We start from the raw sequence: 27,298 nt of genomic DNA, 5'->3' as shown, positions 1-27,298 counted from the left end.
GCTAGTTCAATGGAAATTAAAAGGAACAGTCACAAGAGTGAAATGCCTGCAAGCTGCATGGAAACTTTTTTAAAATACCACAATAGTGGCTCAAATCAAATGTATATCCCCAAATAAAAAGGATAGTAAAAGGACCAAAAACAGTCCACCATGTCTAAACACAACACTAAAGAAGGCAAAAGGCCAGCCCAGCCTTTAAAAATTGGAAGTCAAATCTTACTGAAAAAGATAGAAAGGAGCATAAACTCTGGCAAGACAAGTGTAAGAGTAAAACAGGCCGAAAAAGAATGTGAAGAGCAACTAGCCAAAGACTCAAAACTAGCCAAACTAATAGGATTTTTTTTAAAGTACATCAGAAGCAGGAAGCCTGCCAAACAATCGGTGGGCCACTGGACAATCGAGATGCTAAAAGAGCACTTAAGACTACGCCATTGTGGAGAAGCTAAATGAATTACTTGCATCGGTCTTCACTACACAAGATGTGAGAGAAATTCCCACACCTGAGCCATTAGTTTTTAGGTGAAAAACAGAGAAAATGTCACAGATTAAGGTATCAGTAGAGGAGGTTTTGGAACAAATTGATAAATTAAACAGTAGTAAGTTACCAGGATCAGATGCTATTCACCAAGAGTTCTGAATTAACTCAAATATGAAATTGCAGAATTACTAACTGTGGTATGTAACCTATCACATAAATCAGCTTCTGTGCCAGATGACTGGAGGATAGTAAATGTGATGCTAATTTTTAAAAAAGGCTCCAGAGGCGATCATGGCAATTACAGGCTGGTAAGCCTAACCTCAGTACCAGACAAATTGGTTGAAACTATAGTAAAGAACAGAATGATCAGACACATAGATTAACATGATTTTTTGGGGAGGAGTCAACACAGCTTTTGTAAAAAGAAAGCATGCCTCACCAATCTACTAGAATTCTTTTGCGGGGGTCAACAAACGTGGACAAGAGTGATCCAGTGGATATAGTATACTTGGACTTTCAGAAAGCCTTTGACAAGGTCCCCCACCAAATGCTCTTCAGCAAGGTAAGCAGTCATTAAGGGAAGATCCTATCATGGATCAGTAACTGATAAAAGACAGGAAACAAAGGGTAGGAATAAATGGTCAGTTTTGAGAATGGAGAGTGGTAAATATCTGTGTCTGCCAGGGATCTGTACTGGGACCAGTGCTGTTTAACATATTCATAAATTATCTTAAAAAAGGGATAAACAGTGAGTTGGCAAAATTTGCAGACGATATAAAATTACTTAGGTTAGTTAAGTACAAAGCAAACTGTTAAGAATTACATAGGGATCTCACAAAATTAGGTGACTGGACAACAAAATGGCAGATGAAATTCAATGTTGATAAATGCAAAGTAATGCATATTGGCAAACATAATCCCAGTGATGCATACAAAATGATGGTGTTCAAATTAGCTGCTACCACTCAAGAAAGAGATCTTGGAGTCACTGTGAATAGTTCTCTGAAAACATCCACTTAATATGCAGGAACAGTCAAAAAATCTAATGGAATGCTAGGAACTATTAGGAAAGGTTTGGATGATAAAACAGAAAATATCATAATGCCATTATGAAAAGCCCTGTTACGCCCACACCTTGAATACTGCCTGCAGTTCTGGTCTCCCCATCTCAAAAGAAGATATATTAAAAATGGAAATGGTACAGACAAGGGCAACAAAAATGATTAAGTGTGTGGAACAGCTTCCATATGAGAAGAGATTAAAAAGACTGGGACTGTTCAGTTATTGATAATTGTTGCTGAGACAAATGCATTGTGGGAACACTTTCCCCCTTAGTGTTCCCACCAAAACTGTGTCCACCAATATGGAGGCAGTGATCTTTCCCCACATGGGAGCCATGACTAACAACCACATTCTTTTTAGAGGGAAAATAATGGAGCAAGATTTTCGAGGGAGCTGTAGCTGCTGGTGCTTGGGCAATAGCCTGCTGGGGTCAGCCTCTAAAGCGGAATCAACCTCAGGCGATTCAGGAGGAGATACAAAACTAACTGAAGCTGTGCTAAATTCCAGCTCTTCTTAATCATTACCACTTCCTGCCCCCTGTGTTTTTGATTATGCTCTGGGGCAATATTCCTCTCTGGAGGAGCTGTCTGCCTCAGGCTGCTGACTCCCTGTGGCAATGTGGTTCCCTCCCTTTACTTCCCTGGGTTCATGATGCTGAGCCTTCCACAACAGTTTCACCATTGAGCAAACCATGTCTCAAGAGCTGGTCTTTCTTTTCCCACCCTAAACTGCTGCACAGATGAGTGCTGCTTCTATGCAACCTTGTGCCAGGGTCTGCTCATAGGCAGTGTGAGAGTCTCCCGTTTGGGGAAGCTTACATGTGAGCACCGGAAGCTCCCTAGAAAGTGGGGGGCACTGGCGCCTGGACCGTGGCCTCACCCCCAAGACCCTGCCCCCACTCCACCTCTTCCCCAGAGGCCTGCCCAGCTGCACGTTCCTCTCTGCTGCGGAGAGGAGCGAGTGGCAGGCAGGAGGCGTCTCGGGGGAAGAGGCCGAGCAGGGCAGAGCCTTGAGGTGGAGCACGGGTGGGGCCACAGTCCAGGCACCAGTGATGCCCCAAGCTTCTAGATAACTTCACGTCCAGCATTTCAAAGTTGGCGCCCCCCCCGCCCAAGGGAGATGACCTGCGCCGCATTCGTGGCATTAGCCTTCTTGCATGGCCAGCCTATTTTGGGGACGCTTAGCGTCCCCAAGCCTCTTATATATGCCGCCCATGGGTCTGCTGGTGCCACTAACAGAGCTCTCAGGCGGAGAGCTGTGTGAGGGATGATGCAGTATTGCCTGTAGTGGAACAGCATCGACAGCTGCTGAGTCTGACCTGAATGTTTCCACTCTCTTTTCATCTGTCCGAACAGGGAGAGAAAGGCAGGATTCGTGAGGCAAAATGTCCTGCTTCACTGCAGTGCCCAGCAATTGTGGGGGTCAGGGAGTCACAGAGCCTGGAAATCCCTGCTTCCTTTCACCAAAGATGCACATTCAGTCACAATCACAGCCCTCCCTCTATCCCAACAACTGAGCCAGGACATGAACAGAGCTGCTGCTACTCTCACTGTAGGACGCCACATGTGGGTAAAACGAATCAGTCCCACCCCCTGGCAGTGTCAATGGATGTAGTCATCCGATGAAAATACATGGGGTGGAAACAACTTTTTTCCACACTGAATTGAAACAGAATGGCAAATCCAATCAAAATAATAGTTGAATCATGTTTAAATAAAATATTTCATTTTCATTTGACTTGTTTTGGTTTGAAATTTTCCCACCAAAAAATTTAGAAAAAATGTTGTTGAAACTGATATGCTCCCGCAAAGTATCTTCATTTTGCCAAAACAGCATTTTTTTTAATTGAAAAAGGTCTCTGAAACTTGTCAACCAGCCCTCACTGGTATAAATGTGCCTTATACTGGTATTGCTATTCCTGTGGGGAAAGGGAATAAGCAATACCAGCATAAGAGAGCTTTATTCCATGTTAATTTAACAATTTATGTAGAAAAATGACACTTCTAACCAAAATAGTTAAATCATTATAAAAGCGGCTTGTAGACAAGGCCCATATGTTTGTCAGCATCAAGGCACTTCCTTCCAGATGGATGCTCGATGCATGGATTTGATCTTGCAAGATGCTGAGTTCCCCCTTCAGGGTGCCCAAAATCCATAACTACTGATCTCAAAGGGAGTTGAGGCCATTCAGAACCTTGAGAGTAGGAGGTCAGAACTTCAAGTGATTAGGCCTGATTCTCATTTAGCCCTTGTCTTCGCTAAGGAAAAAGGTTCATTCTTGTCTTAGCTAACATAGCAACTAACACAAGATAACATCCTATGAAGACAAGGGGACCTGTGGTTTTAACAAGAGTTAGTAGGTAAAGGTTAACCCTGTGCTCTCCCACAGTCTTTAACTTAATATGTTAACTCGTGTAAAAACAACAAACTGCCTTGTCTCCCCTAGACCTATCACTAATGCCTCTTTAAGGTCTCTTTCCACTGCAAGGGTGGAAAGGGAGTTAATTATTTACAGTGAGTGCAAATGTAATTAACCCCAACTTTAAGACCTCTTCACTCCGCCTGAATTAACCAATTAACAATATTTGTAAAGGAAAAAAAGTAGGATGCATTTTTTTATTTCCCTAAAACTCAAAAATAACTGTATAGTTTAGTCTGAACTTAAAAAATCAATCTTTGCAATCAGTAATGAGAGATTTCTGCCCAGAAGGAATATCTTTTGAGAAATTTATGAATGATTGAATATGGTGTTTAGAAGGGGATGCCACCTTCTCCTGAACTGTAGTGTTTCTACTGTGATAGTTTAATAAATATGTTTTTGATAAGTGGGGAAATTGCCTGTGTATAGTGGTTTTCAGTTGCACATAACCACCAGAAAATCATGGGGGGAAAAAGAGAACTTTGTGTATAGAAATTTATGAGAATACACACAGGCTCCAACATCAAATTCCAGTAAATTATATAGAATTATGTGAAGTACATGCATCAGACAACCCTTTACCATAACCACCTGCTTGTTTGAGCTGGGATGGCATAGAAAGATTCCTGCCCCCTTTTGCTTGAAAAGGTCAAATATCAATGGCCTTATGGAAAAAAAAAGAGGTTATGATTGTAGTTAAAACTGACTGAAAGCAGGGATAACATTTTCAGTTTTTGAAAAGATACTGCTGTTCTGTATCAGCGCGATCTCTGTATGACACATCCTACAGCTAATATTTATGGAAGAGAGTATTTTGAAGTTGTCAGCTTGGACTGGCAAGTATCATGCTATATCATGTCATGTGGCATAAATAGCTTAGATAGTCAACCTCTCTGGCCACTCAGTAAAAGATTTAAGGGTGGCAATTTTGCAACAGAAAAGCTTCAGAAACAGACTCCAATGAGAAACTGCTGAGCTTGAATGAATATGCAAACTAGATATCATTAACTTGGGTTTGAATAGAGACTGGGGGTGGCTGGGTCATTACACATATTGAATCTTTTTCCTTAAGTTAAGTATCCTCACACCTTCTTGTCAACTGTGTAAATGGGCCATTTTGATTATCACTACAAAAGTTTTTTTCTCCTGCTGATAATAGCTCATCTTAACTAATTAGCCTCTCACAGTTTGTATGAGGAAAAGCAGTACCTGTGGCACCTTAGAGACTAACAAATTTATTTGAGCATAAGCTTTTGTGAGCTAAAGCTCTCTTCATCAAATGCAACTCACGGATGCTGTAGCTCACAAAAGCTTATGCTCAAATAAATTTGTTAGTCTCTAAGGTGCCACAAGTACTCCTTTTCTTTTTGTGGCTACAGACTAACATGGCTGCTACTCTGAAACCTGTCATTATGCAAGGCACAGTTTGTAGGGTAACTTGCAACTTATCTGTATGTGTGTGTGTGTGTATATATCTATATCTATATATCTATATATATATCTTACTATATGTTCCATTCTATGCATCCAATGAAGTGGGCTGTAGCCCACAAAAGTTTATGCTCTAATAGATTTGTTAGTCTCTAAGGTGCCATAAGTACTCCTGTTCTTTTTACTTTTATCAGAAGGGTGTATATGTATTTGTTCCCTTTATTTTATCACACACCTACCTTATCTAGCTAGTCTGCACTTCGTTATTGCAGGTTATTGGACAACATTGGTTCATAACTAATTTTAGATCTTTGCCAATTTTGAAGGGTTTTTAGACTTAATTTAATGGTATGGATTAACCATTTATGAGTCGTTATTTTCAAATACTGCAGCAATTAAAGCACAATTACTAATAGAAAAGTCATACACAGAAACAAATATAACCAGTAAAAATATCCATAATGAATTTTCACTTACTAAAAAACGTGATGAGCTTAATCCTGGCTTCTGTCACCTGTGAAGTACAAAACAAAGCTATAACTCGCAATGGAGGGGCCCATTGCAGACAAACAGCCCTTCCACCACTATTCTACCCCATCAGTTGACATGTGGGAGAGTACACAGCCATCTGTAACACTGAATCATACCCATAACCTCTCCTCCTTGCAGTAATGCTGGTAGCTTCTCTGCAGGGAGAGGAGCATAATTTTCAGATCCTATCTTCAGCGTGGAGACCTTATTTCAATCAATTTCCTGTTGTGCCAGGAATCTTCGTGTGTCTTGACTCTGGATACAGAGTCCCTCTGCATCCTCTTCTATGCCAGCCATGGTTATATTAACAAGGATAGGTACGGCAAATGACGAGTTGAAACATAAAAGAGTAAGGAGTTAATGTGTCCTTTACTCCTGTCCAAAGCTGTCTCATTTGTCCCTCCCTATATTACTGTATAATTAAAAGGAATTAGTCTGTTTACACATAAAGTTGAATCAGTTTAACTAAAAGTGTGATTTTTTAAAACCAGTCTAGTTAAATGGGTGAAACTTTGGGTGTTGAAACTCTTAAATCAATTTAAACCTGGCTTATAGTGGTTTGGTTGCCCTCATAAATTTGCAGAGCAAGCCAAACTGATGTAAACAGTCTTAAACCAATATACTTGTGCCCTCATAGGAGTTTTCACAATTTTATATAAACCTCTTTAATTAAACTTGTTTGTTTAAACTGGTGCAAGTTTAGATAAGCCTTAGCAGAAAAATAACAAGTAGTGAATTGGATAAGTCTTTTGCAACTTCCAAAAAAGTGTTTTTAAAAATATTAATATTAGAAAAACCTTATCAGTGACAGAATTGTGTTGTAGTAATTTATGGAGGCTTTGGTCCTGCCAACATTTAACTGAACTCATGTGCATAACAGAACTGCAAGCATACATAAAGTTGCATATGTGCTCTGTGTTTGTAGAATCAGGGTTTTTGTGGTCTGTATTGCTGCACCTTAAAGTTTTGATTATTGTCATCTATCTTATCACGTGCTACTGGTGTTACAGTTAAAATGGAGGTGTCACGTATACCCTACACCCATAGTTTTAATTCTTTTTACAAAGAATACCATAAGTGAAAACCAGGTTGTCTAGTATGTCAACGTATCTAGTATTAGATGGCATATGTGAATTATCAAACCATATTTATTTGCATTTCACTTCATAATTTCACTAGTTTTACATAGTTCAGGCACACTAATCAGTTTCCCATTGGAACTACGTCCAAGAGAAATCTGCATGTAGTTTTCTTTTTAAAAAAGATGACAAGGGAAACAAATATTAGGCTGTAGCGTTGATCAAGTGCGTACAGGCTAAATTACCTTACAGGACTTGGTGTGGCAATAATTTAAAAAAAAACAAACACCTTTTGATTTTCTAGCAAATCCTAGTTTACAGTAAAAACTAGTAGAATCAAAAGAATTTACTAAATTAAGCCATTCTTTATGAGACACTTGGGGCTTGATCCTGCATTCCTTGCCGTTTCACTGGCGTTAAAGAAATGTGGCCGTGTGTTTGTCCTGCAGATGTTTATGTGCATGCTTCAAGCACATGAGTAGTCACCTTGAAAACAATGTTAAGTACTTACAGAAGTGTTCATGGGATTAGGCCTAAATTGTTGCTGACTGTCTAAAAAGGAATGAAAATAAAAACACATACAGCGTAAGAGTAACTGGTTAAAATGAAAAGATATTTTCAGTGACTAGTGGCTACAAACCAAGCTGCTGGAAACACTTTCAATTAGAAACCTGAGACTAAAGGACCTGCTCCTGCTCCCATTGATTATGCACAAAACTATTTAGGGTTCACCTATAAAGCAAGGGCTTGATTCTGATCTCACTTTCACTGGTGTAAACCAGAAATAACTCCCTTTAAATCAACAGAGTTACACTGGTGTAAAACTTAGGTAGGGAGATCGGAATCAGGCTCCAAGTCTTGAAGTAGCAATTGATTTCCCAGGCATTTAATTAAGGATACTTTGGAAAAAATGCCTCGCCAGGGCCCCGATTTTGTAACTGGATCCTCATGGGTTCTGGTTGAGTTGGAAGATCAGGGTCCATACTGAGTTGCCCCTTTAGATTAGTGGAACACATGTTGAAAATTATAATTAACCCACAAAATTAACTGTGTAATTAGTGTTCATCTATTCTTTAAAATATTTTACTCGTGATTTATAAAGATTATGTAAATTGAAATAATTATTTTACTCCTACAAGTATTCCTTTTAAGAAAAAATAAGTAAAATATGTTCTTTTACAATGTTAAATCCTTTTCAAATTTAAAAAAATAACCTTTTCCTTACATTGTTCTTTGTTTCCAGAACATCACAGAATTGCTGCTTTAGACGAGACAAGCTGGTTGCTGGGGAACATCAATCAAACTGGCTATTTTCGGGTTAACTATGACGTCAGGAATTGGAGGTTGTTAATTGACCAACTAATGAGGAACCATGAGGTAAGCTCCTAGTTTCATGTCGAGGATCTGCTTTGATGTGTGAGCCGTACGAGCTGTGGCACTGCTTTTATCATCCTGAATGGTTCCGTTTTTCTGGTTTTCCCCTCACAGGTTATCTCTGTCAGTAATCGAGCAGGTTTGATCGATGATGCATTCAATCTAGCCAGGTATATTTTCCTGTAGACAATCTAACCTAATATACAGTCCTGTAACAATTCCTGCATTTCGGTTCCCAGAGGATGTGTGTGTTTTGACGTTAAAATTTTTAACACACTTCAATTGCTGCCACCTTTCTTTCTTTTCTTTTCTTTTCTTTTCTTTTCTTTTCTTTTCTTTTCTTTTCTTTTCTTTTCTTTTTCCCCACCTCCGGTATGGAGTGTAAGCATTGTCTGTAGCACTCTCCTCACTCTTGATCAATAATTGCCATAGGGTATTTCCAAGTCTTCAGAGTCCAAGTTCAGTATAACACTTTGGAGATTAATAATCTCTTCCCTATTTCACTAATGAACTAGGTTTGATATTGTTGCGGTTTTTATTAAATAACCCTAGAAGTGTATTTAATTTGTAATGGAAAACACCTTCAAGCTTCAGGATTTTTTTCCTCTGATATATAAATGTTATATTTTCCAATATGTTTTTTGGCAATCCATCATAGAAGGATTTTTCTGTGTGATGATGATTATACCACATGGAAGGTTTGTGGTTCTGTTTAAAAGTTCCAAACTTTATATAGTATTTTAGTGCTTTATTATTGTTTCCATAGTTACATAATTAGATTAAATAATACAATGCTGATTAAATAATGATTTGTTTACAACATAAGGCAATGGAATCTCGTCTGTTTTAAATTCAGGACTACATCTGTAGTCAAAGAGTAAAGAGAAGTGTAAGAACTGGAGCTGGTCAGACTTTAAGATACTTGATATTCTTGGGAACACTCCTGCTCTCAGCCAAACATCCTTCGGTCAAAGGTTGTGTAAAAACTATAGTTAAGACTATTGGCTGTTCTGTTTGCTGACATATTTATGGCCAGATTTTGGCTTTAAACTGCTGGTTGCAATAGACAGCAGCACAGAAGTGCTTTGAATCAGGTGAGACTCCCAGAGACGTATTACTAGCCTCAGACATGACGTCACTGAGTAGTGCAGGCCAGGTATGCCCCAGCTGTACCTTTTGAAAGAATGAAAGATGGCAGTGTGCCCTCCCCTACATAGTCCTCTCCACTGGCTTTTGGGACGTTGGTGGCACTGCCAGTGCTAGTCTGGACAAGGAGTGGAACTAGAATTATTCCTTGCAGAGATGTTTTGGGTTGCAGGGAGAGGTAATCCTTGCACCCTGTGATTATAGCAGATTGAAACAACCAGCTAAATAGGAAAAGAAGTTGTGGAGAAAAACTGCTTCCCCAAGCCCAGGAGAGGAGTGGGAGCGCTCTCCCTTTCCTTTTAGCCCCTTTAACCTTTTCATGCACCTTCCCACGTGAATGTGTGCAAAGCTAATTACAGTTCATCACTTTGAGTGAAATCCAAGCCCCATTGACTTCAGTGGGGCCAGCGTTCCATCCTTAGTGTTCTACATTGCCACTAGAATGTTGGACAGTGCTCTGAGCAACCTTGACTATTAAAAGTACGAGTGCATTTGTAGTAAAACAACATTCTGTCCTAATTTAACTGTAGTGTGGCACTTCAAGGCTTCTTTTCATTGCTAATAAAGTTTGAGTTGCTTGCAGCCATACAATATTAGTGTGTGATCTCTTCAGTTTCCACAAACTAAACAACATCAGATCTGGCCAGCACCTCAGTGAAAATCTATGCACTTCAAGAAGTTATATTGGTAATTCAGTAGGTGGCCATCTTCCCTCTGAATCAATACTGAGCTAGCATCCTGAGCACTGTGTTGTTAAAAGTGCCCACTTTTAGATGAGATATAAAGCCAAAGTCCTGACTGCCTGGAGTCATTAAAAGTCCTGTAGTGCTTTTTACAGACTAAGGTCTTTAACACAGATGTCCAGGCCAAGTTCATATTTGGGTTATTACGTCTTGTGTACCTAAATATTCCCCCGGGTTCAGATGAATAAGGCATGCCTCGCTTGCCTTCTCAAATTGTTCTGTAGTATTGCTGAGTATTACTACATTACCCTAAGGAGGTGACAGAACTTCAGTGATTTTTAAAGCACTTTGGGATCTTTCCCATGGAATGCACAGTAAAAATGTAAGTTAGTATTGTTAGGGATGAGCTACAGTGGTATTCTGCTGTAGTTAGCACTTTTGCATAGCAGAAGAGTATATACATATGTATTATTTGCCTAGAGTGAAATGTTCCTGTGATGGAGATCCAGTGGTAGATCTCTATTTTGTTTTTCTTCTTCTTCTGTTTCTACAGGGTAGAGCGGTATATATTACTATGAATAGGTTGCCTTGCAAGAGAATCTGGGTGTGGCAGATTGGGTTATGGGAAAGGTTTACATATTTACATACAGCAGTTTTACAGCCAGCGTTCAAAGAATAATAAGCTAAACTACTGGGGATAGATAAACTTGCCATATTTCTTCAGATAAGTGTAGAACATGCTCCTTATTCTCTCCCTTTCAGTTTATGTACAGAATATCATTCTTCCTGAGACAAACAATGAAGCACCCTTATCATAGAATCATAGAAGATTAAGGTTGGAAGAGACCTCAGGAGGTCATCTAGTTCAACGTCCTGCTCAAAGCAGGACCAACCCCAACTAAATCATCCCAGCCAGGGCTTTGTCCAGCCGGGCCTTAAAAACCTCCAAGGATGGAGATTTCACCACCTCCCTAGGTAACCCATTCCAGTGCTTCACCACCCTCCTAGTGAAATAGTTTTTCCTAATATCCAACTTAGACCTCCCCCACTGCAACTTGCAACCATTGCTCCTTGTTCAGTCATCTGCCACCACTGAGAACAGACTAGATCCATCCTCTTTAGAACCCCCCTTCAGGTAGTTGGTATCTAATCCCCCCTCACTCTTCTCTCCTGCAGACTAAATAAGCCCAGTTCCCTCAGCCTCTCCTCATAAGTCATGTGCCCCAGACCCCTTATAATTTTCGTTGCCCTCCGCTGGACTCTCCAATTTGTCCACATCCTTTCTGTAGCGGGGGCCCCAAAACTGGACACAATACTCCAGATGTGGCCTCAGCAGTACCAAATAGAGGGGAATAATCACTTCCCTCGATCTGCTGGCAGTACTCCAATTAATTCAGCCCAATATGCCATTAGCCTTCTTGGCGGCAAAGGCACACTGTTGACTCATATCCAGCTTCTCGTCCGCTGTAATCCCCAGGTCTTTTTCTGCAGAACTGCTGCTTAGCCAGTCAGTCTCCAGCCTATAGCAGTGCATGGGATTCTTCCGTCATAAGTGCAGGACTCTGCACTTGTCCTATGTCTGTGTTTAATTTAGTCACATTACTTCACTATATATATTGCTCATTTTTTACTTTTTGCCTGTTTGATCCCAGTCTGGTGGCACAGCAGGGCTAAGGCAGGCTCCCTGCCTGCCCTGGCTCTGTGCTGCTCCCGGAAGCAAATGGCATGTCACTGCGGCCCCTGGAGGGGTGAGGGGGGCAGGGAGTCTCCCCATGCTGCCCCCTTCCTGAGCACTGGCTCTGCAGCTCCCATTGGCAGGAAACTGCGGCTAGTGGGAGCTGCGGGGGCAGTGCTTTTGGGCAGGGGCAGTGCAGGGAGACACCCTGGCCCCCCACCTAGAAGCTGCTGCCAGAGAGATGTGCCGGTCGCTTTCGGGAGCTGCCCAAGTTAAGCACTGCCTGGCTGGAGCCTGCACCCCTCACCCGCTCCCACACTCAAACTCCCTGCCAGAGCCCGCACCCCGAACCTCCTCCTGTACGCAAACTCCCTCCCAGAGCCTGCATCCCACACCCCCTCCTGTACCTAAGCTCTCTTCCAGAGCCCTCACCCCGAACCTCTTCCTGCACCCAAACTCTCTCCCAGAGCCCACACCCTGAACCCCCTCCTGTACCCAAACTCCCTCCCACAGCCCACGTCCCCTCCGGCATCCCAACCCTCTGACCCAGCCTGGTGAAAGTGAGTGATGGTGGGGCAGATTGCGCAACAGAGGGATGGGGGATGGAGTGAGCAGAGGGCGGAAAGAGGTGGGGCGGGGCTTAAATGGAACGGGTGAGGTGGGAGCAGGGCCTGGGGCTGAGCAGTGAGGCTTGGAGGTCCCTGAAAAATTTTAAATCAAAATGGGGGTCCTTGGGTTGCTATAGTTTGAGAACTGCTGACATACAGGTCATGCCTGTGGTAGTAGGGGCATGGCTGTATGAGACAATGCTGTGGTGATTCCAGGCGTTGCTATGGGCATTGCTATAGCTCATACAGTAGACCCTAGAAGCTGATGTAACTTAGAATGACCCACAAGGCTACCAAAGTTAGGGTCTTTCAATTTCCTAAACAGGATCAGGAGGGCACATAGGTAGTTTAAAGCCACTTTAGTCCTCATCCATGGGTTGCAAGTTCTATGAAACTCCTCTTAAGAGGGACAACACATAATATCACTTCAGATGTTGAGTATCACCATGTTTAGTACTTTACTACTATACTCCATATACTGTACTATTTCAGTCTCATGTTCAGTGCAGTATGTTTGTCTTCTCCTAGCCCACAGGTGCTGACTTTTGTTTTTGCTGGTGGGTGCTCCTCTCTGCCCCCTCCCCTCCGTGCAAGAGGGAAAGAGGCTGAGTGGGGCCAGGGCCATGGGGGAAGAGGCGGGACTTCAGGATGGAGCACAGGTGGAGCAGGGGGTGGGACACACTAAAGATTAATCCGGCCCTTCGGGTGCTGAGTACCCCCTATGTTTTTTCAGTGGGTGCTTGAGCGCCGGAGCACCCATGGAGTCGGTGCCTATGTCCCATCCTATATAGTGGTATGTGATGAGTGGAGAGTATGCTTATGTAAATGTCCGTGCTTAAGATGTGAGAGTAAATAATCTCATTAACCAGATATAGAGATGGTAGTTGTTATATGGTTATCACAGATGTCATATTTTCATCTACACCAACACATATATACGTATATACACTCTGAAAAAGAGAGAAGCAGTGAATGTACATATGTTTAAAATCCTAGTTATTAATATTTTCATACTTAAAATAACTAATAAAAGGAAAACAGCTGGCATATTAATTTTATTCTTGCCTTTCAAAAAATAGTTTCAAAGTAAGCAACTCCCTTTTACCTTACACTGTATTTCTGCCTGAATATATGATATGAGGAGTCTATATGCAGAACAACCCATCTCAGAGCTTCTGAAATACTCCCTAGTGTGTTGCTGAACTGGATACGGTTCATGTCCATTCTGCAATACAAAGATGTGATTCACTTTTCCAGTGTCCTAATGTGATTTTCCTAGCTGTTATTAATGCTAATTTTATCCACATTTTGTTTGTAGAGGATGTACCAATTTCTCTCTTTAGTGTAATTTAATACCCACAGGTCTGGGGGAAGCTGCAAAATTCCTTCAATAATCTATCTTGGAGCACTGAATATTTTCTTTTGATATTCATATATGCTTTTACATCTCCAAACTGTACATTATCCTCTTTATCTCCCCTTTTACATCTCCAGCATAATGGTCTCTTAAACATAAGAAATATAGATGAATACATACCTCAAAGGAACATTTTAAAGTTGTGTAGCTTTCATTTCCCAAAGTTTGGTTCATTAAATGTGAGTTTGTTCTTTCCCAGTGTCTTGCTCACAAAACATTACTAGGAGTTGAACTGAAGTGTTTTTGGAAATAATTATCGGTTGGGTGGTCTATGTAGTTTGTCTGACTTCTCAGAATCTGGTCAATTCTGTGGATGTATTTTAGTGTAAGGTTAGAGCGAATCCTAATGCCCCTTAAACTCTCTTCTCAACTATGGTCCCTAGGCCCATCCTGAGCATCTGGAGAACTGCAGCACTGGCAGTGACGCACTTTTTGGGTGACAATCCCTTAGGCTTAGTCTTCACTGCAAACTTTGCTGGCATAGCTATGTCAGCTAGGAGTGTGAAAAAAATTACACCCCCTGCGACAGCATAACTATGCCAGCAAAAACCCTATCCTAGGTGCAGTTATACCAGCAAAAGGATTCTTCTGCCGATATGGCTTTTGTCATTTGGGAAGGCTGTTTAATTGTACCAGCAAAGGACTTCCTTGTCAATATAACCAGTATCTCCACTAGAGGGCTTTGTCAGCATAGCTATAGATAGTGCGTATAGATGTGCCAGTAAGGCATTCGTAGTGTAGATGAGCCCATAGTCTTTTTTTGACCAAAAATCTTGAGCAGGAATAGGCTTCAGGCACCCTTCCTTCACTGCCTCATTTAGAAGTTGAACTTTGATATGAATTGCCTAAAATTTCCACACAGTCTAAAACCACAAGCGTTGCAGTAAAACAAGAGTTATTAAGAGTATACAGAGAAAATCAAATTAAAACAGAAGAAATTGTATGCACGGTATATCTAGGCTTAAACTGAGCAAAGGGTAATCCAGATAGCTACAATCAGTGGTGTTGCAAGAAGTAGAAAACATTTTACTTTTCTTGAGAGTGTCAATCTTGTCTTTAGCATTTCTTTTTCTTTTCTGTCCCTTTTTGCTGGGCAAGTATATCAGAGACCCAGTGTCTATGGTGCCATGCCTATTTCCCCTTGCTCCCTGGGATCTAAGGTCCTTTATAGGCTCTGATGCTTGTTAAGGGTCTGACATGGTTCAATATCATACCAAGCATGTAAACCTAGGTTACATCAGATTTTCAGCAATATAATGTTTGATCAGGTGTACTAAGTGTGGGGAAGTGGAATAGTCTTAGTCTCCCATACAATAGATATTGCCCCAGCATTTGTTAACATTCTCCTTCCAGCTCTGGAGTTATTTAACTGATTTCCTTTCTGGAAATGTAGCATATTTCCAAGGTTCCTTTGATCTTGCCTGTGCTTTAGTCAGCACAAAATGTCAAGGTGATTGGATCCTGGTTTGCATGTCAATTGCTCAGGAAACCAACTCTTGATTCTGACAATCTGCGTTATTGACTGGTATCCAGTCTCCTATTTTGGGGCAATGTCATTGAGAAGGTTGTGGGGAGGCAACTCGTTAGTTTCTTGAATATTCAGATTTTCTTGATGCTGGTCCATTGGATCATAGGCCCGGCAATGGGGTAGAATCTGGGCTGGTTACATTTATTGTTGATCTGCTAGCAAAGGGCAAAGATAAAATGTTCATACCAATTCTTTTAGATTATTCAGCATCATTTGATACCATTGATCAGGAGTTTTGGTGGATTAGCTTGTAGGTCTTGGTGGTGATGAATTTCTTTGCTACATTCCTATTTTGAGAGAACCCTGATGGTAGTTGTGGGCAATTGTTATTCTGCCCCGGATAGAGTGCATGGCCCCGATTTTCTCTCTGACCACAAATTGCCACCCTGACACCACTTCCTGGGTATGTCTGCACTGCAATTAAACACCCGCAGCTTGTCCATGTCAGCTGACTCAGGTTCATGGGGCTCAAGTTAATTGTGATATAGATGTTTGGGCTCTAGGACCCTCCCCTCTCATGGGGTCCTGTAGCCCCAGCCCAAACATCTACACTGCCATTAAACAGCCCTGTAGCTCGGGCCCCGTGAGTCCGAGTCAGCTGACATGTGCCAGCTGCAGGTGTTTGATAGCTGCTGCCTTTATCTCAGAGGTGTATTCCCCAAGTACAGTCATAGGATAAGGTAATATTGGACCCAGAGTCTCTTTTTACCAACCTAAAAGGGTAATTAGATGATGTTACGGGTGTCATGCTGTCCGGAATAGATCACACAACTGAGAGTTCCTACCTCAGGGCAAACTGTCAGAAAACCAGGGCAGGCACCCCAAACTGGGGTGTGTTCTATAATTAGATTTCACCAACCCAGTAACAAATGTGAATTCCTGGATCACTATAGCAGTCTTACCAAGGAGGCACAGATAGTCCCCTTAGACCAGAGGTGGGCAAACTATGGCCCGGGGGCCACATCCGGCCCGCAGGACTGTCCTACCTGGCCCTTGAACTCCTGGCCGGGGAGGCTGTCCCCCTCACTCCCCTGTTGTCCCCCTTTCCGCAGCCTCAGCTTGCTGTGCCACCAGCGCTCTGGCCTGCCGTTCCTGCCGGGGAGTGCGGTGGTATGGCTGCGAGCTCCTGCCGCTCTGAGCAGCATGGTAAGAGGGCGGGGAGCAGGGGGGTTGGATAAGTTTACCCACCCCTGCCTTAGACTCTCCAGCCTATCTTGCCACCCAGACAAACTGGACTTCGTGATAATGGTCATTTAAACCAAAAATCACATCACATCAGGTTGCTCCCAGTCCCAAGGGACCAGCCACTTACCCAGATCAACTGGTACTCCAGATCTTACACCAAAGGCAACGCTGGCAGCCAATTCTACTGTAAACTAACTAAAGATTTATTAACTAAATAAAAAAGAATGGGAGTTATTGAGAGGTTAACACAAGTAAAATTTTATAACAGATGAATCACAGTTTGTCACTTTAAATGGTGGTAATGATGTAATAAACTGCCAGTTTCTTGAAAGTCTTTTAGGGCTACCCAGACTAACTCTGGGGATCTCCATCTTCTCATTCAGTTATTCTGCCCTGTTAGATTCCAAACAGTCCAGAGATAAAGGATTTTTCTTCGAATTCATATTTATAGTCTCTTCACACAGACACCAAGCTGACAATGTACGTACAGGGGTTTTCCTTTGGTGGGAGTGAGGAATGCATTTTGAGTCTCTGACCTCAGGTCATTACCACAATGGCTATATGCTTTAGAATTAGCATCTTTTCTGATGAACTCCTTCATTAGCAATCCCCAAGCCTCCTTTTGTGACTGATGAGTTATTTAGTTACAGGGCTATTTACCATGTGACCGTTTGCTATTATAATATGACAGGAACAGATAAGTGAAAACAATGCATGTAACAGCCCATTCGTTTTATGAAGTTTAAACATCTGAATACACACTTCTACATCTAACCGTTACTTTGATCTACACAAGTGAATGGACTTGAATATACTCCAACATGACCTGGTCAGCCAGCGTCACAGCATGGAACTAGCAGTGTGAAGGTAAAACTTGGCTTTCATTTATTTTTAAGAAAAATAATTTTCTAGTGCTTTTCCTTGTGAACATAACTTTGGAGATGTAAATAGCTGAAAATGGACTGCTTAGGGTTGAAAGCATCTCATTTATTCCCTAAAAATCACATTCTCCTCACAGCTACTGTCTGTCCACGTTTGTCCTTCGAAGTCCAGAAAAAACATAGCCCTGGGAGCCTTGACTTTTTGAGAAGACCCCAGGTGAGTTCACCTATATGGGAGCAATGCTACCCAGTCCATCATAAGCTCCCTACAGTCAGCTGCCTGAGGCTGAACCTGCTCCTCTGCTGAGCAGCTAACTTGATTTCTGGATGCAAAGAGTGGAGCTGTGCCACTGTAACGCTTTAATGAAGACACTCTCCGCTTTAAACTTCTCCCGTGGCTTAGTTACAGTAATTCACCTCCCCGACAGGCAGTAGCTATGTCGGCAGGAGAATCTCTCCCACTGACATAGCGCTCTCTACCCCAGCACTTAGGTCAATATAACTACGTCACTCAGGTGTGTGGATTATTTGCACCCCTGAGTAATGTAATTATACAAAAGTAATTCTGTAGTTTAGACCAGGCCTTCGCAAGAAACTGAGAACAAAGCACTAATCCGAGCTCTGATATGGAGTCTTTCTGTGGCCTTTGCCAATTCATAAATCAACATTTGCAAACATGGGGCCCTAAAGTTAAGTACCTAAACGGAGATGCTGAACATCAGCAGCACTCATTTGGCTCCTTTCAGCACATTGAGTCCTGGAGCACCTACTGGAGCCTTTTTCTCAACTCTGAGCTGTGAATATCGCTGTAATTTATCTTTTAACCTTTGGTTTACACTCCTCCATATAAAATCCAAATCTGTTCTCCTTGTTTTGGAAAAATATTTCCCTGAAGCATCTGCATGACAATTAAACTATGGAGTTGTACTCATCTTATCACACTAATCCTTCCCCAGAGATTAAGATTTAATTTATTCCAGCATCTAAAGTCTTCCAACATATTCAAAGATAATTGAATTCAGATTATCCTTAATTATGTTACTTACAGCCCTGCTCAACCTAATGCCCAAATAAGTCAGTTCTGTAAGGACCCACTTAAAATTCCAGGGCTAGAAATTAGTAGGTTTTCAAGTCGGTGACCGTGGTAGAGATTCTCCTCTAGCCCAATTAATATATGTCAAAACCTCTCCAAATTTTAACTATCATATCCAGGTTTGCTGATGGTGCTTTGCTTTGCTCATTCACAAACAATGGTGTAGTACCCACCTAAATGTGCACTGTGTATTCAAACCTCATTATTGCTCCTAATTGTAGTCGCTAATTGTTTCAATATTAAGGCAAACAATAGTGCTGCTCAATAGCTTCCTTAACAAGTGCAAAGGGAGTTTATCCTAGTCTGATAGTGTCGACCACAGGTGATTGATGGCAATAGATATTATCTATTATTTTAATAAATGCTGGCCCACATCCAAATTATTTCTGCATATATGGCAAGTAGGACTACTGTACTGTGTCATGCACATTTTGTTCATCTAACACTACAACTGCTGACTCTAATGTGGCTTCCTACAGGTTCACCCTTTCACATACATTTTGTCTGAGTTCTGTCCCTTGTTAATAAGGATGGGAAGGTGCAGACCCATGGATATTTTAATGTAACTGAGTGCCTTTTTGCATGCCAATCAGTATGCTGTACCACATAGCAAAGCCTTGCTCTTCACCCTGGCTGGAGACAAGCATTTCAGTTCATATTTGCATATGCTCATGCAAGAGTCAAAATAGTTCCTAATAATAAACACACTTAAAAAGTCCATTCTGCTGTAATCTTCTTCTTCAGCCAAGGGGGTTCACTGGTGGGTTTTTAAGTGTTGAGGAGCCCAGTTCGTGCCCTGAAGATTTTCCCATAGAACTGACAGGTGTTATCTTGGAGGAGACATAGTTGTTGACTGGACTGTTGTGCCCTTTCTTTCCTCCTCTGTTCCTTCTCTGTCTCATGAGCACATCTGTTCTCCTCAAAGGCAGATGTGGCTTACATGTCGGCATTGTGTCTCCTCTTGTTACTTGCCAAAGGGCAATGAAGCAAATTTACAACATAGTCTAGGGAAACAGTGCTACTTGGAGAGCATCCTAGTCAATCCAATAAATTACTGATAATATGTAAGGAATTTGGATAAGATTCGTCAACAACTAGGAAACAATGCCCAAAAGAGTAAATGTGAATTCTTTCAGTGCTCTCTAGAATACATAGTGCACTGGATTGATCTTGATCAAGTGTACATATTTCTTGTAAAAGTGGATGATGCTGTTATCTACCATCCCCACAAAAAGTAGTGATGCCTCACGTATTCCTTGGACTAGTGAGTCATTATGGCAAGAATAATTTCATCCAGTGAGCTATCTTAAATGTGATTTATAGAAAATGTAATTATGGTTTCAAGGAAGCAGAATTTTTTTGTTAGCTATAGTTTTGACACATGATGGGTCCAAGCTGGCCTTGGCTTGTGATGGATGCATCCACATAACAGTGCAGGAGCTATGAACTCCCATGTGATGGCTGGAGAGAGGAACCATCCATTGCATTTGCCTCACAAACATGAACAAGAGTGCAGCAGAATTATGCTTGAGTCAATAGAGAACACTCAGCCTGGTATTTGAAGTGAAGCAAGGGGAGCAGGGGGGGCACCATAGCTCCTTTCTCATCCCAGACCCACTGCTCCTCTAATTTGTATATATGATGACTGTTGTCTGATGTGTTTGAGCAATCTTTTTAAATTATATATTTTTGATCCATATGGCAGAACATGCACGCTGAACTATTGAACTGCAAGTGCAACTTATACTTTCAGATTTTGGGGTTTGCATTTGTGGATTTATTTAGTGCACTTTTTAGAAACATGGGTCAGGATTTCACTGTAGCTCACCTGAAATAGAACAGCTAGATCACTTTGCTGGCTTTAAATTAAAGTCAAGTATTTTGAGTGAAAGTTGTGTTTGGCTTGTTTCTACCTGGCTTGTAGAATCCACAAGTTTAAGGGAGAAGAAAAATGGTCTTGTAGGTAAGGCACGGGACAGAGACTCAGGAAATCTAGATTCAGTTTGTGGGCTAGAAATTAGTAAATTTTCAAGTCTTTAACAGTGGTAGAAATTCTCCTCTAGCCAATTAATATATTTCAAAACCTCTCCAAATTTCAACTACCACATCCAGGTTTGCTAGTGTTGCTTTGCTTTGATCATTCACAAACAATGCTATGGTATCCACCTATATGGATAGTCTGTCTCTGTCACAGACTTTCCATGTGACCTTGGGCAAGTCACTGAAGTTCTCCATGTTTTAGTGTTTTATCTGTAAAATGGGGATAACAGTACTTTACAAAACCCCAGTGTGTTGAGAGAATATATTCAGAAAGTTTGTGAGGGCATCCGATATTATACTGATAGGGGGCTATGTTCACTCCACTCTTATCCTGAAAGGTTAATGTAGATAGAGAAGGAAGCTAATTAACCTAACAGGCCAGAGCTGAGGGGAATCAGGTGGTTTAGTAATCCCTGGACTGAGTAAAGGAGCCCACTTGAGAAGGAATGACCAAGAGCTGGACTTATGAACACAGGAAATTGGCAGCAGCAGCTCATGGAGTGAGAGAGGGGCTGCAGACTGAGAGGCAGAGAGATGGAGGGCAACTGCAGGAAGGGGCATCGACCTTGCGAAGCTAATCCCCAAAGCAGCCCAGAGGAGGTGCCATCCTAGCAGTGAATAGAGTGCCCTGTCACAGGGCCATATATGTATATAAATAGAAGTTTGGTTTTCAGATGTGGGGTCCAATCCTGTAGACATTCCCACACATGGGTAACTCCACTTACATGCATATTTGCAGGATCATGCCCATATATTGTGTGTTGAGATAAATCAACTGTCCCTCATTAGGAAGGTCCTTCATTTTTAAACCCATGTTTGCCTCTGGCCTATTCAAATCTTTGCTTTCTTTTATGAAAATTGTATACATCAGAAAAGGAGAGAGAATAGACAATGAAACACTGAGCATGCTAATTTTGAATTTACTTCAGCACACTGGGTATGTCTGCACAGCATTTTGAAGCTAGCCTCCCATTCCGGGCTGACAGACTTGGGCTATTGGGGCTCATGCTAGTACTCTAAAAATCATAGACTATCAGGGTTGAAAGGGACCTCAAGAGGTCATCTAGTCTAACCCCCTGCTCAAAGCAGTACCAGTCCCCAATTTTTGCCCCAGATCCCTAAATAGCCCCCCTCAAGGATTGAGCTCACAACCCTGGGGTTAGCAGGCCAATGCTCAAACCACTGAGCTATTCCTCACCCCACAGTTGTATAGACCGTGCTTTGAAGTTATGGCTTGGGCTAGAGCTTGGACTCTGAAGCCTAGGGCAGGAGGTGGGCTTCAGAGCCAAAGCTACAGCCCAGGCTGCAACGTCAAACCACTGCTAACCAAAGACTGTTGACCCGAGCTGGGAGTCTCACTCCAAAATGCTGTGTTGACATATCCAGTCTTGTGGGGCCACACTGAAGCATTGACTAGATAAGAGGAAAGGGTTGCTCCACCCTACTTCCAAAAATTCACCTTTGAAGAGAATAAAGAGCACTTCAGATAATCAGGCCATTTGAAATTGATCTCCTTTAGACCTTGAAATGCATTCACGTTTGTGTTTCTTCAGTTAATTAAAGTGTAACGTATTTTTCAAAGATTAGGGTTTCCTGATAATGAAAAATATGGTATTATATAGTTTATCATATAGTCTTAGCTGTCAGCAGAAAGAAGCACAAGATTCCTTTTGATCTTTTTTTTTGAGGAAGGGAAGGGGAGGGAAGAAAACAGGCGCAGTTAGTATGAAGTTTGTTTATTTATTTATTTTGCAACAAAGGTAAATGATTAATTCAAATTAACACCAGTTTTTGATTATGTGCCAGTTCTAAAGCTGGGCAAGATCATTTAAAGCCCATGATATTCCCTGCTAACTGCATTCAATTGGAACTGTTCTGTGTAGGATACTTCAAATGTCCTCATGTGGAACTGAATGTCACTTGAAGAGTCCTCAACTATTTTGGAAGTAAAAAATCATAATAATAGGAAGGACTCAAAGCCATTGTATTACAAGCCTGTCTTATTTATTTGATACTATGGATATTTAGTGTTGTATACATTTAGCAATTAAAGTTGACTTACAAGTCAAATAGTAGTGTTATATTACTCAAAGAGATGATCAACATTGTGGTATTCAAATCACATAGGAGCAAATCCACAGCTGTTGTAAACTGACCTGACTCGACTGAGTTGGATGGGGTCAGGCAAGCAGCATTATCTCCTAAGGGCTTGTCTCCATGGTGCATTAGCCCACATCAGAGGGGGATAAATTCTAGTGCACATTACCATATCGTGCACTAACTGGCCCATGCGGACCCTTCTGGCATGCTCTACAAGTTCCCTAGTGCACATTAACATAGTGCTGTTTGAAACAGGGATTAACATGCACTAGGGAACTTTTAGTGCATGCCAGTAGGGTCTATATGGGCCAGTTAGCTCAGGACACTCTAGCGCACGCTAGAATTTACACCACTCTAGCGTGGACTAATGCATAGTTTAGACAAGTCAGAAAAGTCAGTTTAGACAAGAAAACCAAAGTCAGTCCACAATGGGAGGTGGAGGACTAGGATGGTCAGCCTTTGATTCTTGTCTTATTCTTGGCTCTCTTGAAGTAAGACCTGACTTTGGCAGCCCATATGCTTTAGGAGTTACCCATACCTATTCCAGTCATCTTTCCCTGACTGTGGATCTCTTGGGCCTAATGTTCTTGTCTTTGGCATCTCAGGCTTGCAGGAGTCAGGGAGTTGGGAGTTTATCTCCTGGCTCCACATGTCTCCTTGCTGCCAAAGATCCTTTTTCTCTTCAGTATTCAAGATGTCTGCTACTACCTCAACAGTATTGTTGCTACCTCACCACTATTGCTGCCGTGAAAATCCGCTGTAGGAAACTGCAGGCAAATACTTTTGTGATGAGAGCAGCAAGAGCAGCTGATTGTCTTCCTGGAACAAGGAAGGAAAAGTTGGGATTAAACAAAGTAAAATACGATATAAAAATAAGTGTTGCATTGTGCACATTTTTCCCTAAATGAGGGTCAGTGAATAAGATTTCAGACCTGTTTTAAGTTGTCTTTTAATAGACTGGTGAATATTATCTAATTTCTTATATACCAGGGTATGCACAAAAGCTGAACTGCAGGCAGAAAGAATCTGTGGTACCAACAAAATTATCCAAACAGAAAGCTAGTCACGTTCTTTACATTTCACATGAAACAGATGACATGGGATAGGTTTTAAACCAATGTCATGTAAATCACCTAATTTCCATTGTTTCAACAGTGCCGGCCAGTTTGCTGCCAGCTTGGGTTTCCTAATTTTGATTTAAATGCAAGATTCAAAATGACTTTGGTAGGTGGTAGGGCTTATGGATTTATGGTAGATTTGTATGTGGGACTCTCATCACTGTACAGCAACCCTGTCGTTTTTGTGACAGAGTCTATTTGACTGGTCCTGGATTTATGATGGAAATAATTCAGCATGGAGTAATAATTTTCCCTTGGCAATTACACTACCATTTGGTGCTTTGTCCCTAAGGGTAAAATTAATGTGCTGGGATCTGTCCATGAGTTCAATGGCTCAGTATAAAGAACACACCAAGGTCAGAATAACACAGTGAGGCTTCGTAGCGTAATCTAGATCTGATTTATTTATCTGACTCATCAAAAGCTCAAGTAATTTAAAGATTACATATTTAGTAATTTAAAGATTAATTTTGATATGCATTGAATTTTAGTGGGAATTCTTTGTGAAGGATATTTAATTACCATGTTAATATTCTTTTCTTATTCATCACCACTTGCCTTGGTCGCTATACCACACATATCAATTTCTCCCATGTTGGCAGGAGAGTGCCTTATTTAAGAGCTAGCATTCACAATATTGTTATGTGATGAGCCTTCTTACTGAAAAGTCTTTCAGAAGCAATGCACCTGGCTTGATCTTTTGGCCTGGGGCTAATCCAAGACACCCAAAAATCTCTCCCCATCGTCAACTAGTCAGTGTATTCTGCCCTTTCCTAACAGATGCAGACTTAGCCCAGTCATCCATGCCTTTTTCACCAGTAGTCTAGACAACTGCAGTTGTATTGGTCACGAAAGTCCTGCTGGTCCAACCTGCGGCAAATTCACCTAATAGCTAAACAGATGGACAAGAGCACATCATACTGGTACTCCACACTTGCTGCCCACTTAGTTCTAGCAAGCCTTCAGTGACAGAGCTCACTAACACAGGACTTAAGGATGAGCCCAAATTTTGCCATACTTACAACACAAGGGAAAATCTATCTGTTTGCCCAAGACTTCCTCTAATAGCAGGGACTGCAGAATGGCTGACAATGATTCTCCTATAAACAGACAAGCAAGACCATTCATATAGGAAGTGGCTAAAGCAATTGAGGGGCCCAAGTACGGCCCTTTTGTTCAAATTGTTGCTTTTGCAATAGAGCACGTAGGGTGCCTAGTTAAAGTAGTAAATGGATGTAGTAAAGTAAGCGTGTTGAATTGCCTGACCATTCCTTCATTATGCATCTCAAAAATAACATGCTTGGGTTCTGCTCTTCCTACGGGATTTGTGATGCCAAAGAAAAGATGCTTACCTCAGGGTGCATTTTGCCAAGATACCAAAAGTTATGTGGTGACCCCCACTTTTCACGATCTACAGTGAAGGTACATGTACAGTATATTGTATTTGCAAAATTTAAATAATTCTGTAAATGTAGATTTTTTGTAAATATGCAGTAGGACAAGGTGAAAATTAGAGCACTCTCCCATGACACTGCTCATAAAAAGAAGTGCACCATGGCTTCAAATGCACTAAGATAGATAGTTACACAGATAAAGTGTTGTGGACTAATTGAATTGCACTCCAAAAGCACTCAAATTGAGCTTCAGTTTGAGTTCAACCTCCATCTGGGAATCAGCAGTGGTTGGTTAGAATATTTTTCATGCATACTAACTGTATGTCAGATCTTTCTGCAGAAGTGTTTTGCTGTAGCCGGTTAGTTGCTAATATTTTCAGGCTGCTGCTTTTCTGTTGGAGTCTAGTTAATTAGAACAAGCTATACAGTGGAAAAGTCACAGAGCATTTCTGTTGTATTCTCATGCCTTATCCCTTCTCAAAAGAAACAATTTCTAGTTATTCTCCAAGAGAGAGGCAGTATTTCCATTGGCCTCTGAAATGGTCCAGCTGAAAAAATCTAGGAAAAGATCCTTGTCTTTGAGTCCTAGCCTGTGCTTATTCAACTCAGACAGGCAGTGATCTGATATTTTTTGTTGTTGTTTACATTGAAGGCCAGCAATACGGTTGGCTCCGAAAAGACCTGAAGAAAAAAATTATGGTTCTGTCATTGGCTTTCCCCACACTGGTTGAATTTAATTATTTTCACAGTTTTCCTGTAAGAGGTTAGCACATGTGGGCTCTATGGGCAAAAGCATATTTTAAGGAGTAATTTGAATGAAGAAAAATGAGTATCTGTCACAGATAACTGAGAGGAAAAGGAGGGAGTCGGAAGCTTGTCGGGCAGCATGGAAGAAGGCAAGAAAATGAGTGAATGAAGAAGAGATAGTGATGAAAAATCTATGAAGAGATCATTATCTTCTTCAGCAAGTCAGAGGGGATGGAGCAGTAAGAAACATGACAGGAACAGTCTTCAGAGCCTCAAAATATGTTAGTTTCCATAATTCCTACAGTCTCTGTGAATTGTATTTTCCTTTCATAGCTGGCTGATGATTATATTCCATGGCTTCCCTTTGATAGAAAGGTTCCTGCTGCTGCTGCTGCCACTTCTCTGATTATTATAATTAGTATTATGAAACATTTCTATAGCTCCATAACTTTGCTTGGTGATTTAAAGAGATTTTTAAGAAGTCTCATTAGAAGATCCCAATTCTGCCATCCTTACTCATCTTTGGATGGTGTCTTCATTCCATGAATGGTTACATTGAATTCCAGGTACTGCTTACAGCATATGATAATATTCAAGTGAGGTAAGGTGCAAGAACTGGGTATCGTTAGACAAATGTAGAATAAAATAACAAAACCAGAAGAGTGGGCAGAGCACAGGGAGTGAAGTCGGGAGCACTGAGAGATGGGATAGTGGCAGAGGCAGAAATGCACAGAGGGTGAGGACAGAGTGAGAGCAAAGAGACTGACTTTATGTGGTAAGGCACAGGGAGCCGATGAAGAGACTTTAGGGGACTGTGGCATGGTGCTCAAAGAGATGAGAAAGGAAGAGTATTTTAGCTTCTGAATATTGGATAGATTGATGAGGGGAGAGTCAGGTAACCTGACAAGGAAGAATTTATAATTATGCAAGTGAGAGAGCTATGGGATGGACTTGGGGTTTGGTAGTAGGAATCAAGAGGAGGGGGTGAATTTTAGAAATATTATAGGAGGCGAAGCAACAAGATTTGATGTGTCTGGATGTGTAAGTGAGAAAGAAATAAAAGAACCAATGATAACCCTAAGGTTTCAAGTCTGAATGATGGGGAGGAGTCTCAGGAGGGATGAAGGAGGAGAGGGTTCAGGAGGAAAGGTAAGAAATTCAGTTTAAGTTAGAGGTGAGGTACCCATGAGGAGATTTGGGAGGAAAAAGAGAGGGGAACCCAACTGTAGATATCATGGGTGGACAGGTAGATTTGGAAGTTGTCAGCACAGAGGTGATAAGAGAGACTGTCTCATGTTATTAAAGAGGA

At 41.4% G+C, this 27,298-nt stretch overlaps 1 protein-coding gene across 2 annotated transcripts in view; it reads left to right on the top strand.

The window, feature by feature from the left end:
- TRHDE (thyrotropin releasing hormone degrading enzyme) overlaps positions 1 to 27,298 on the top strand; it is a 337,934-nt gene that overhangs the window by 257,300 nt on the left and 53,336 nt on the right. For both annotated transcript variants that reach the window (XM_073327757.2, XM_073327756.2), the window contains 2 exons: positions 8,244 to 8,377; positions 8,489 to 8,544. In XM_073327757.2, the coding sequence (XP_073183858.2) occupies positions 8,244 to 8,377; positions 8,489 to 8,544 (190 nt within the window). The remainder of the gene's footprint in view (positions 1 to 8,243; positions 8,378 to 8,488; positions 8,545 to 27,298) is intronic.

This window comes from Lepidochelys kempii, chromosome 1 (genome assembly GCF_965140285.1).
Source record: "Lepidochelys kempii isolate rLepKem1 chromosome 1, rLepKem1.hap1, whole genome shotgun sequence".
NCBI lineage: Eukaryota > Metazoa > Chordata > Testudines > Cheloniidae > Lepidochelys > Lepidochelys kempii.
Note: the sequence above shows the minus strand (reverse complement) of the source record. Positions and strands in the feature narration are given on the sequence as shown.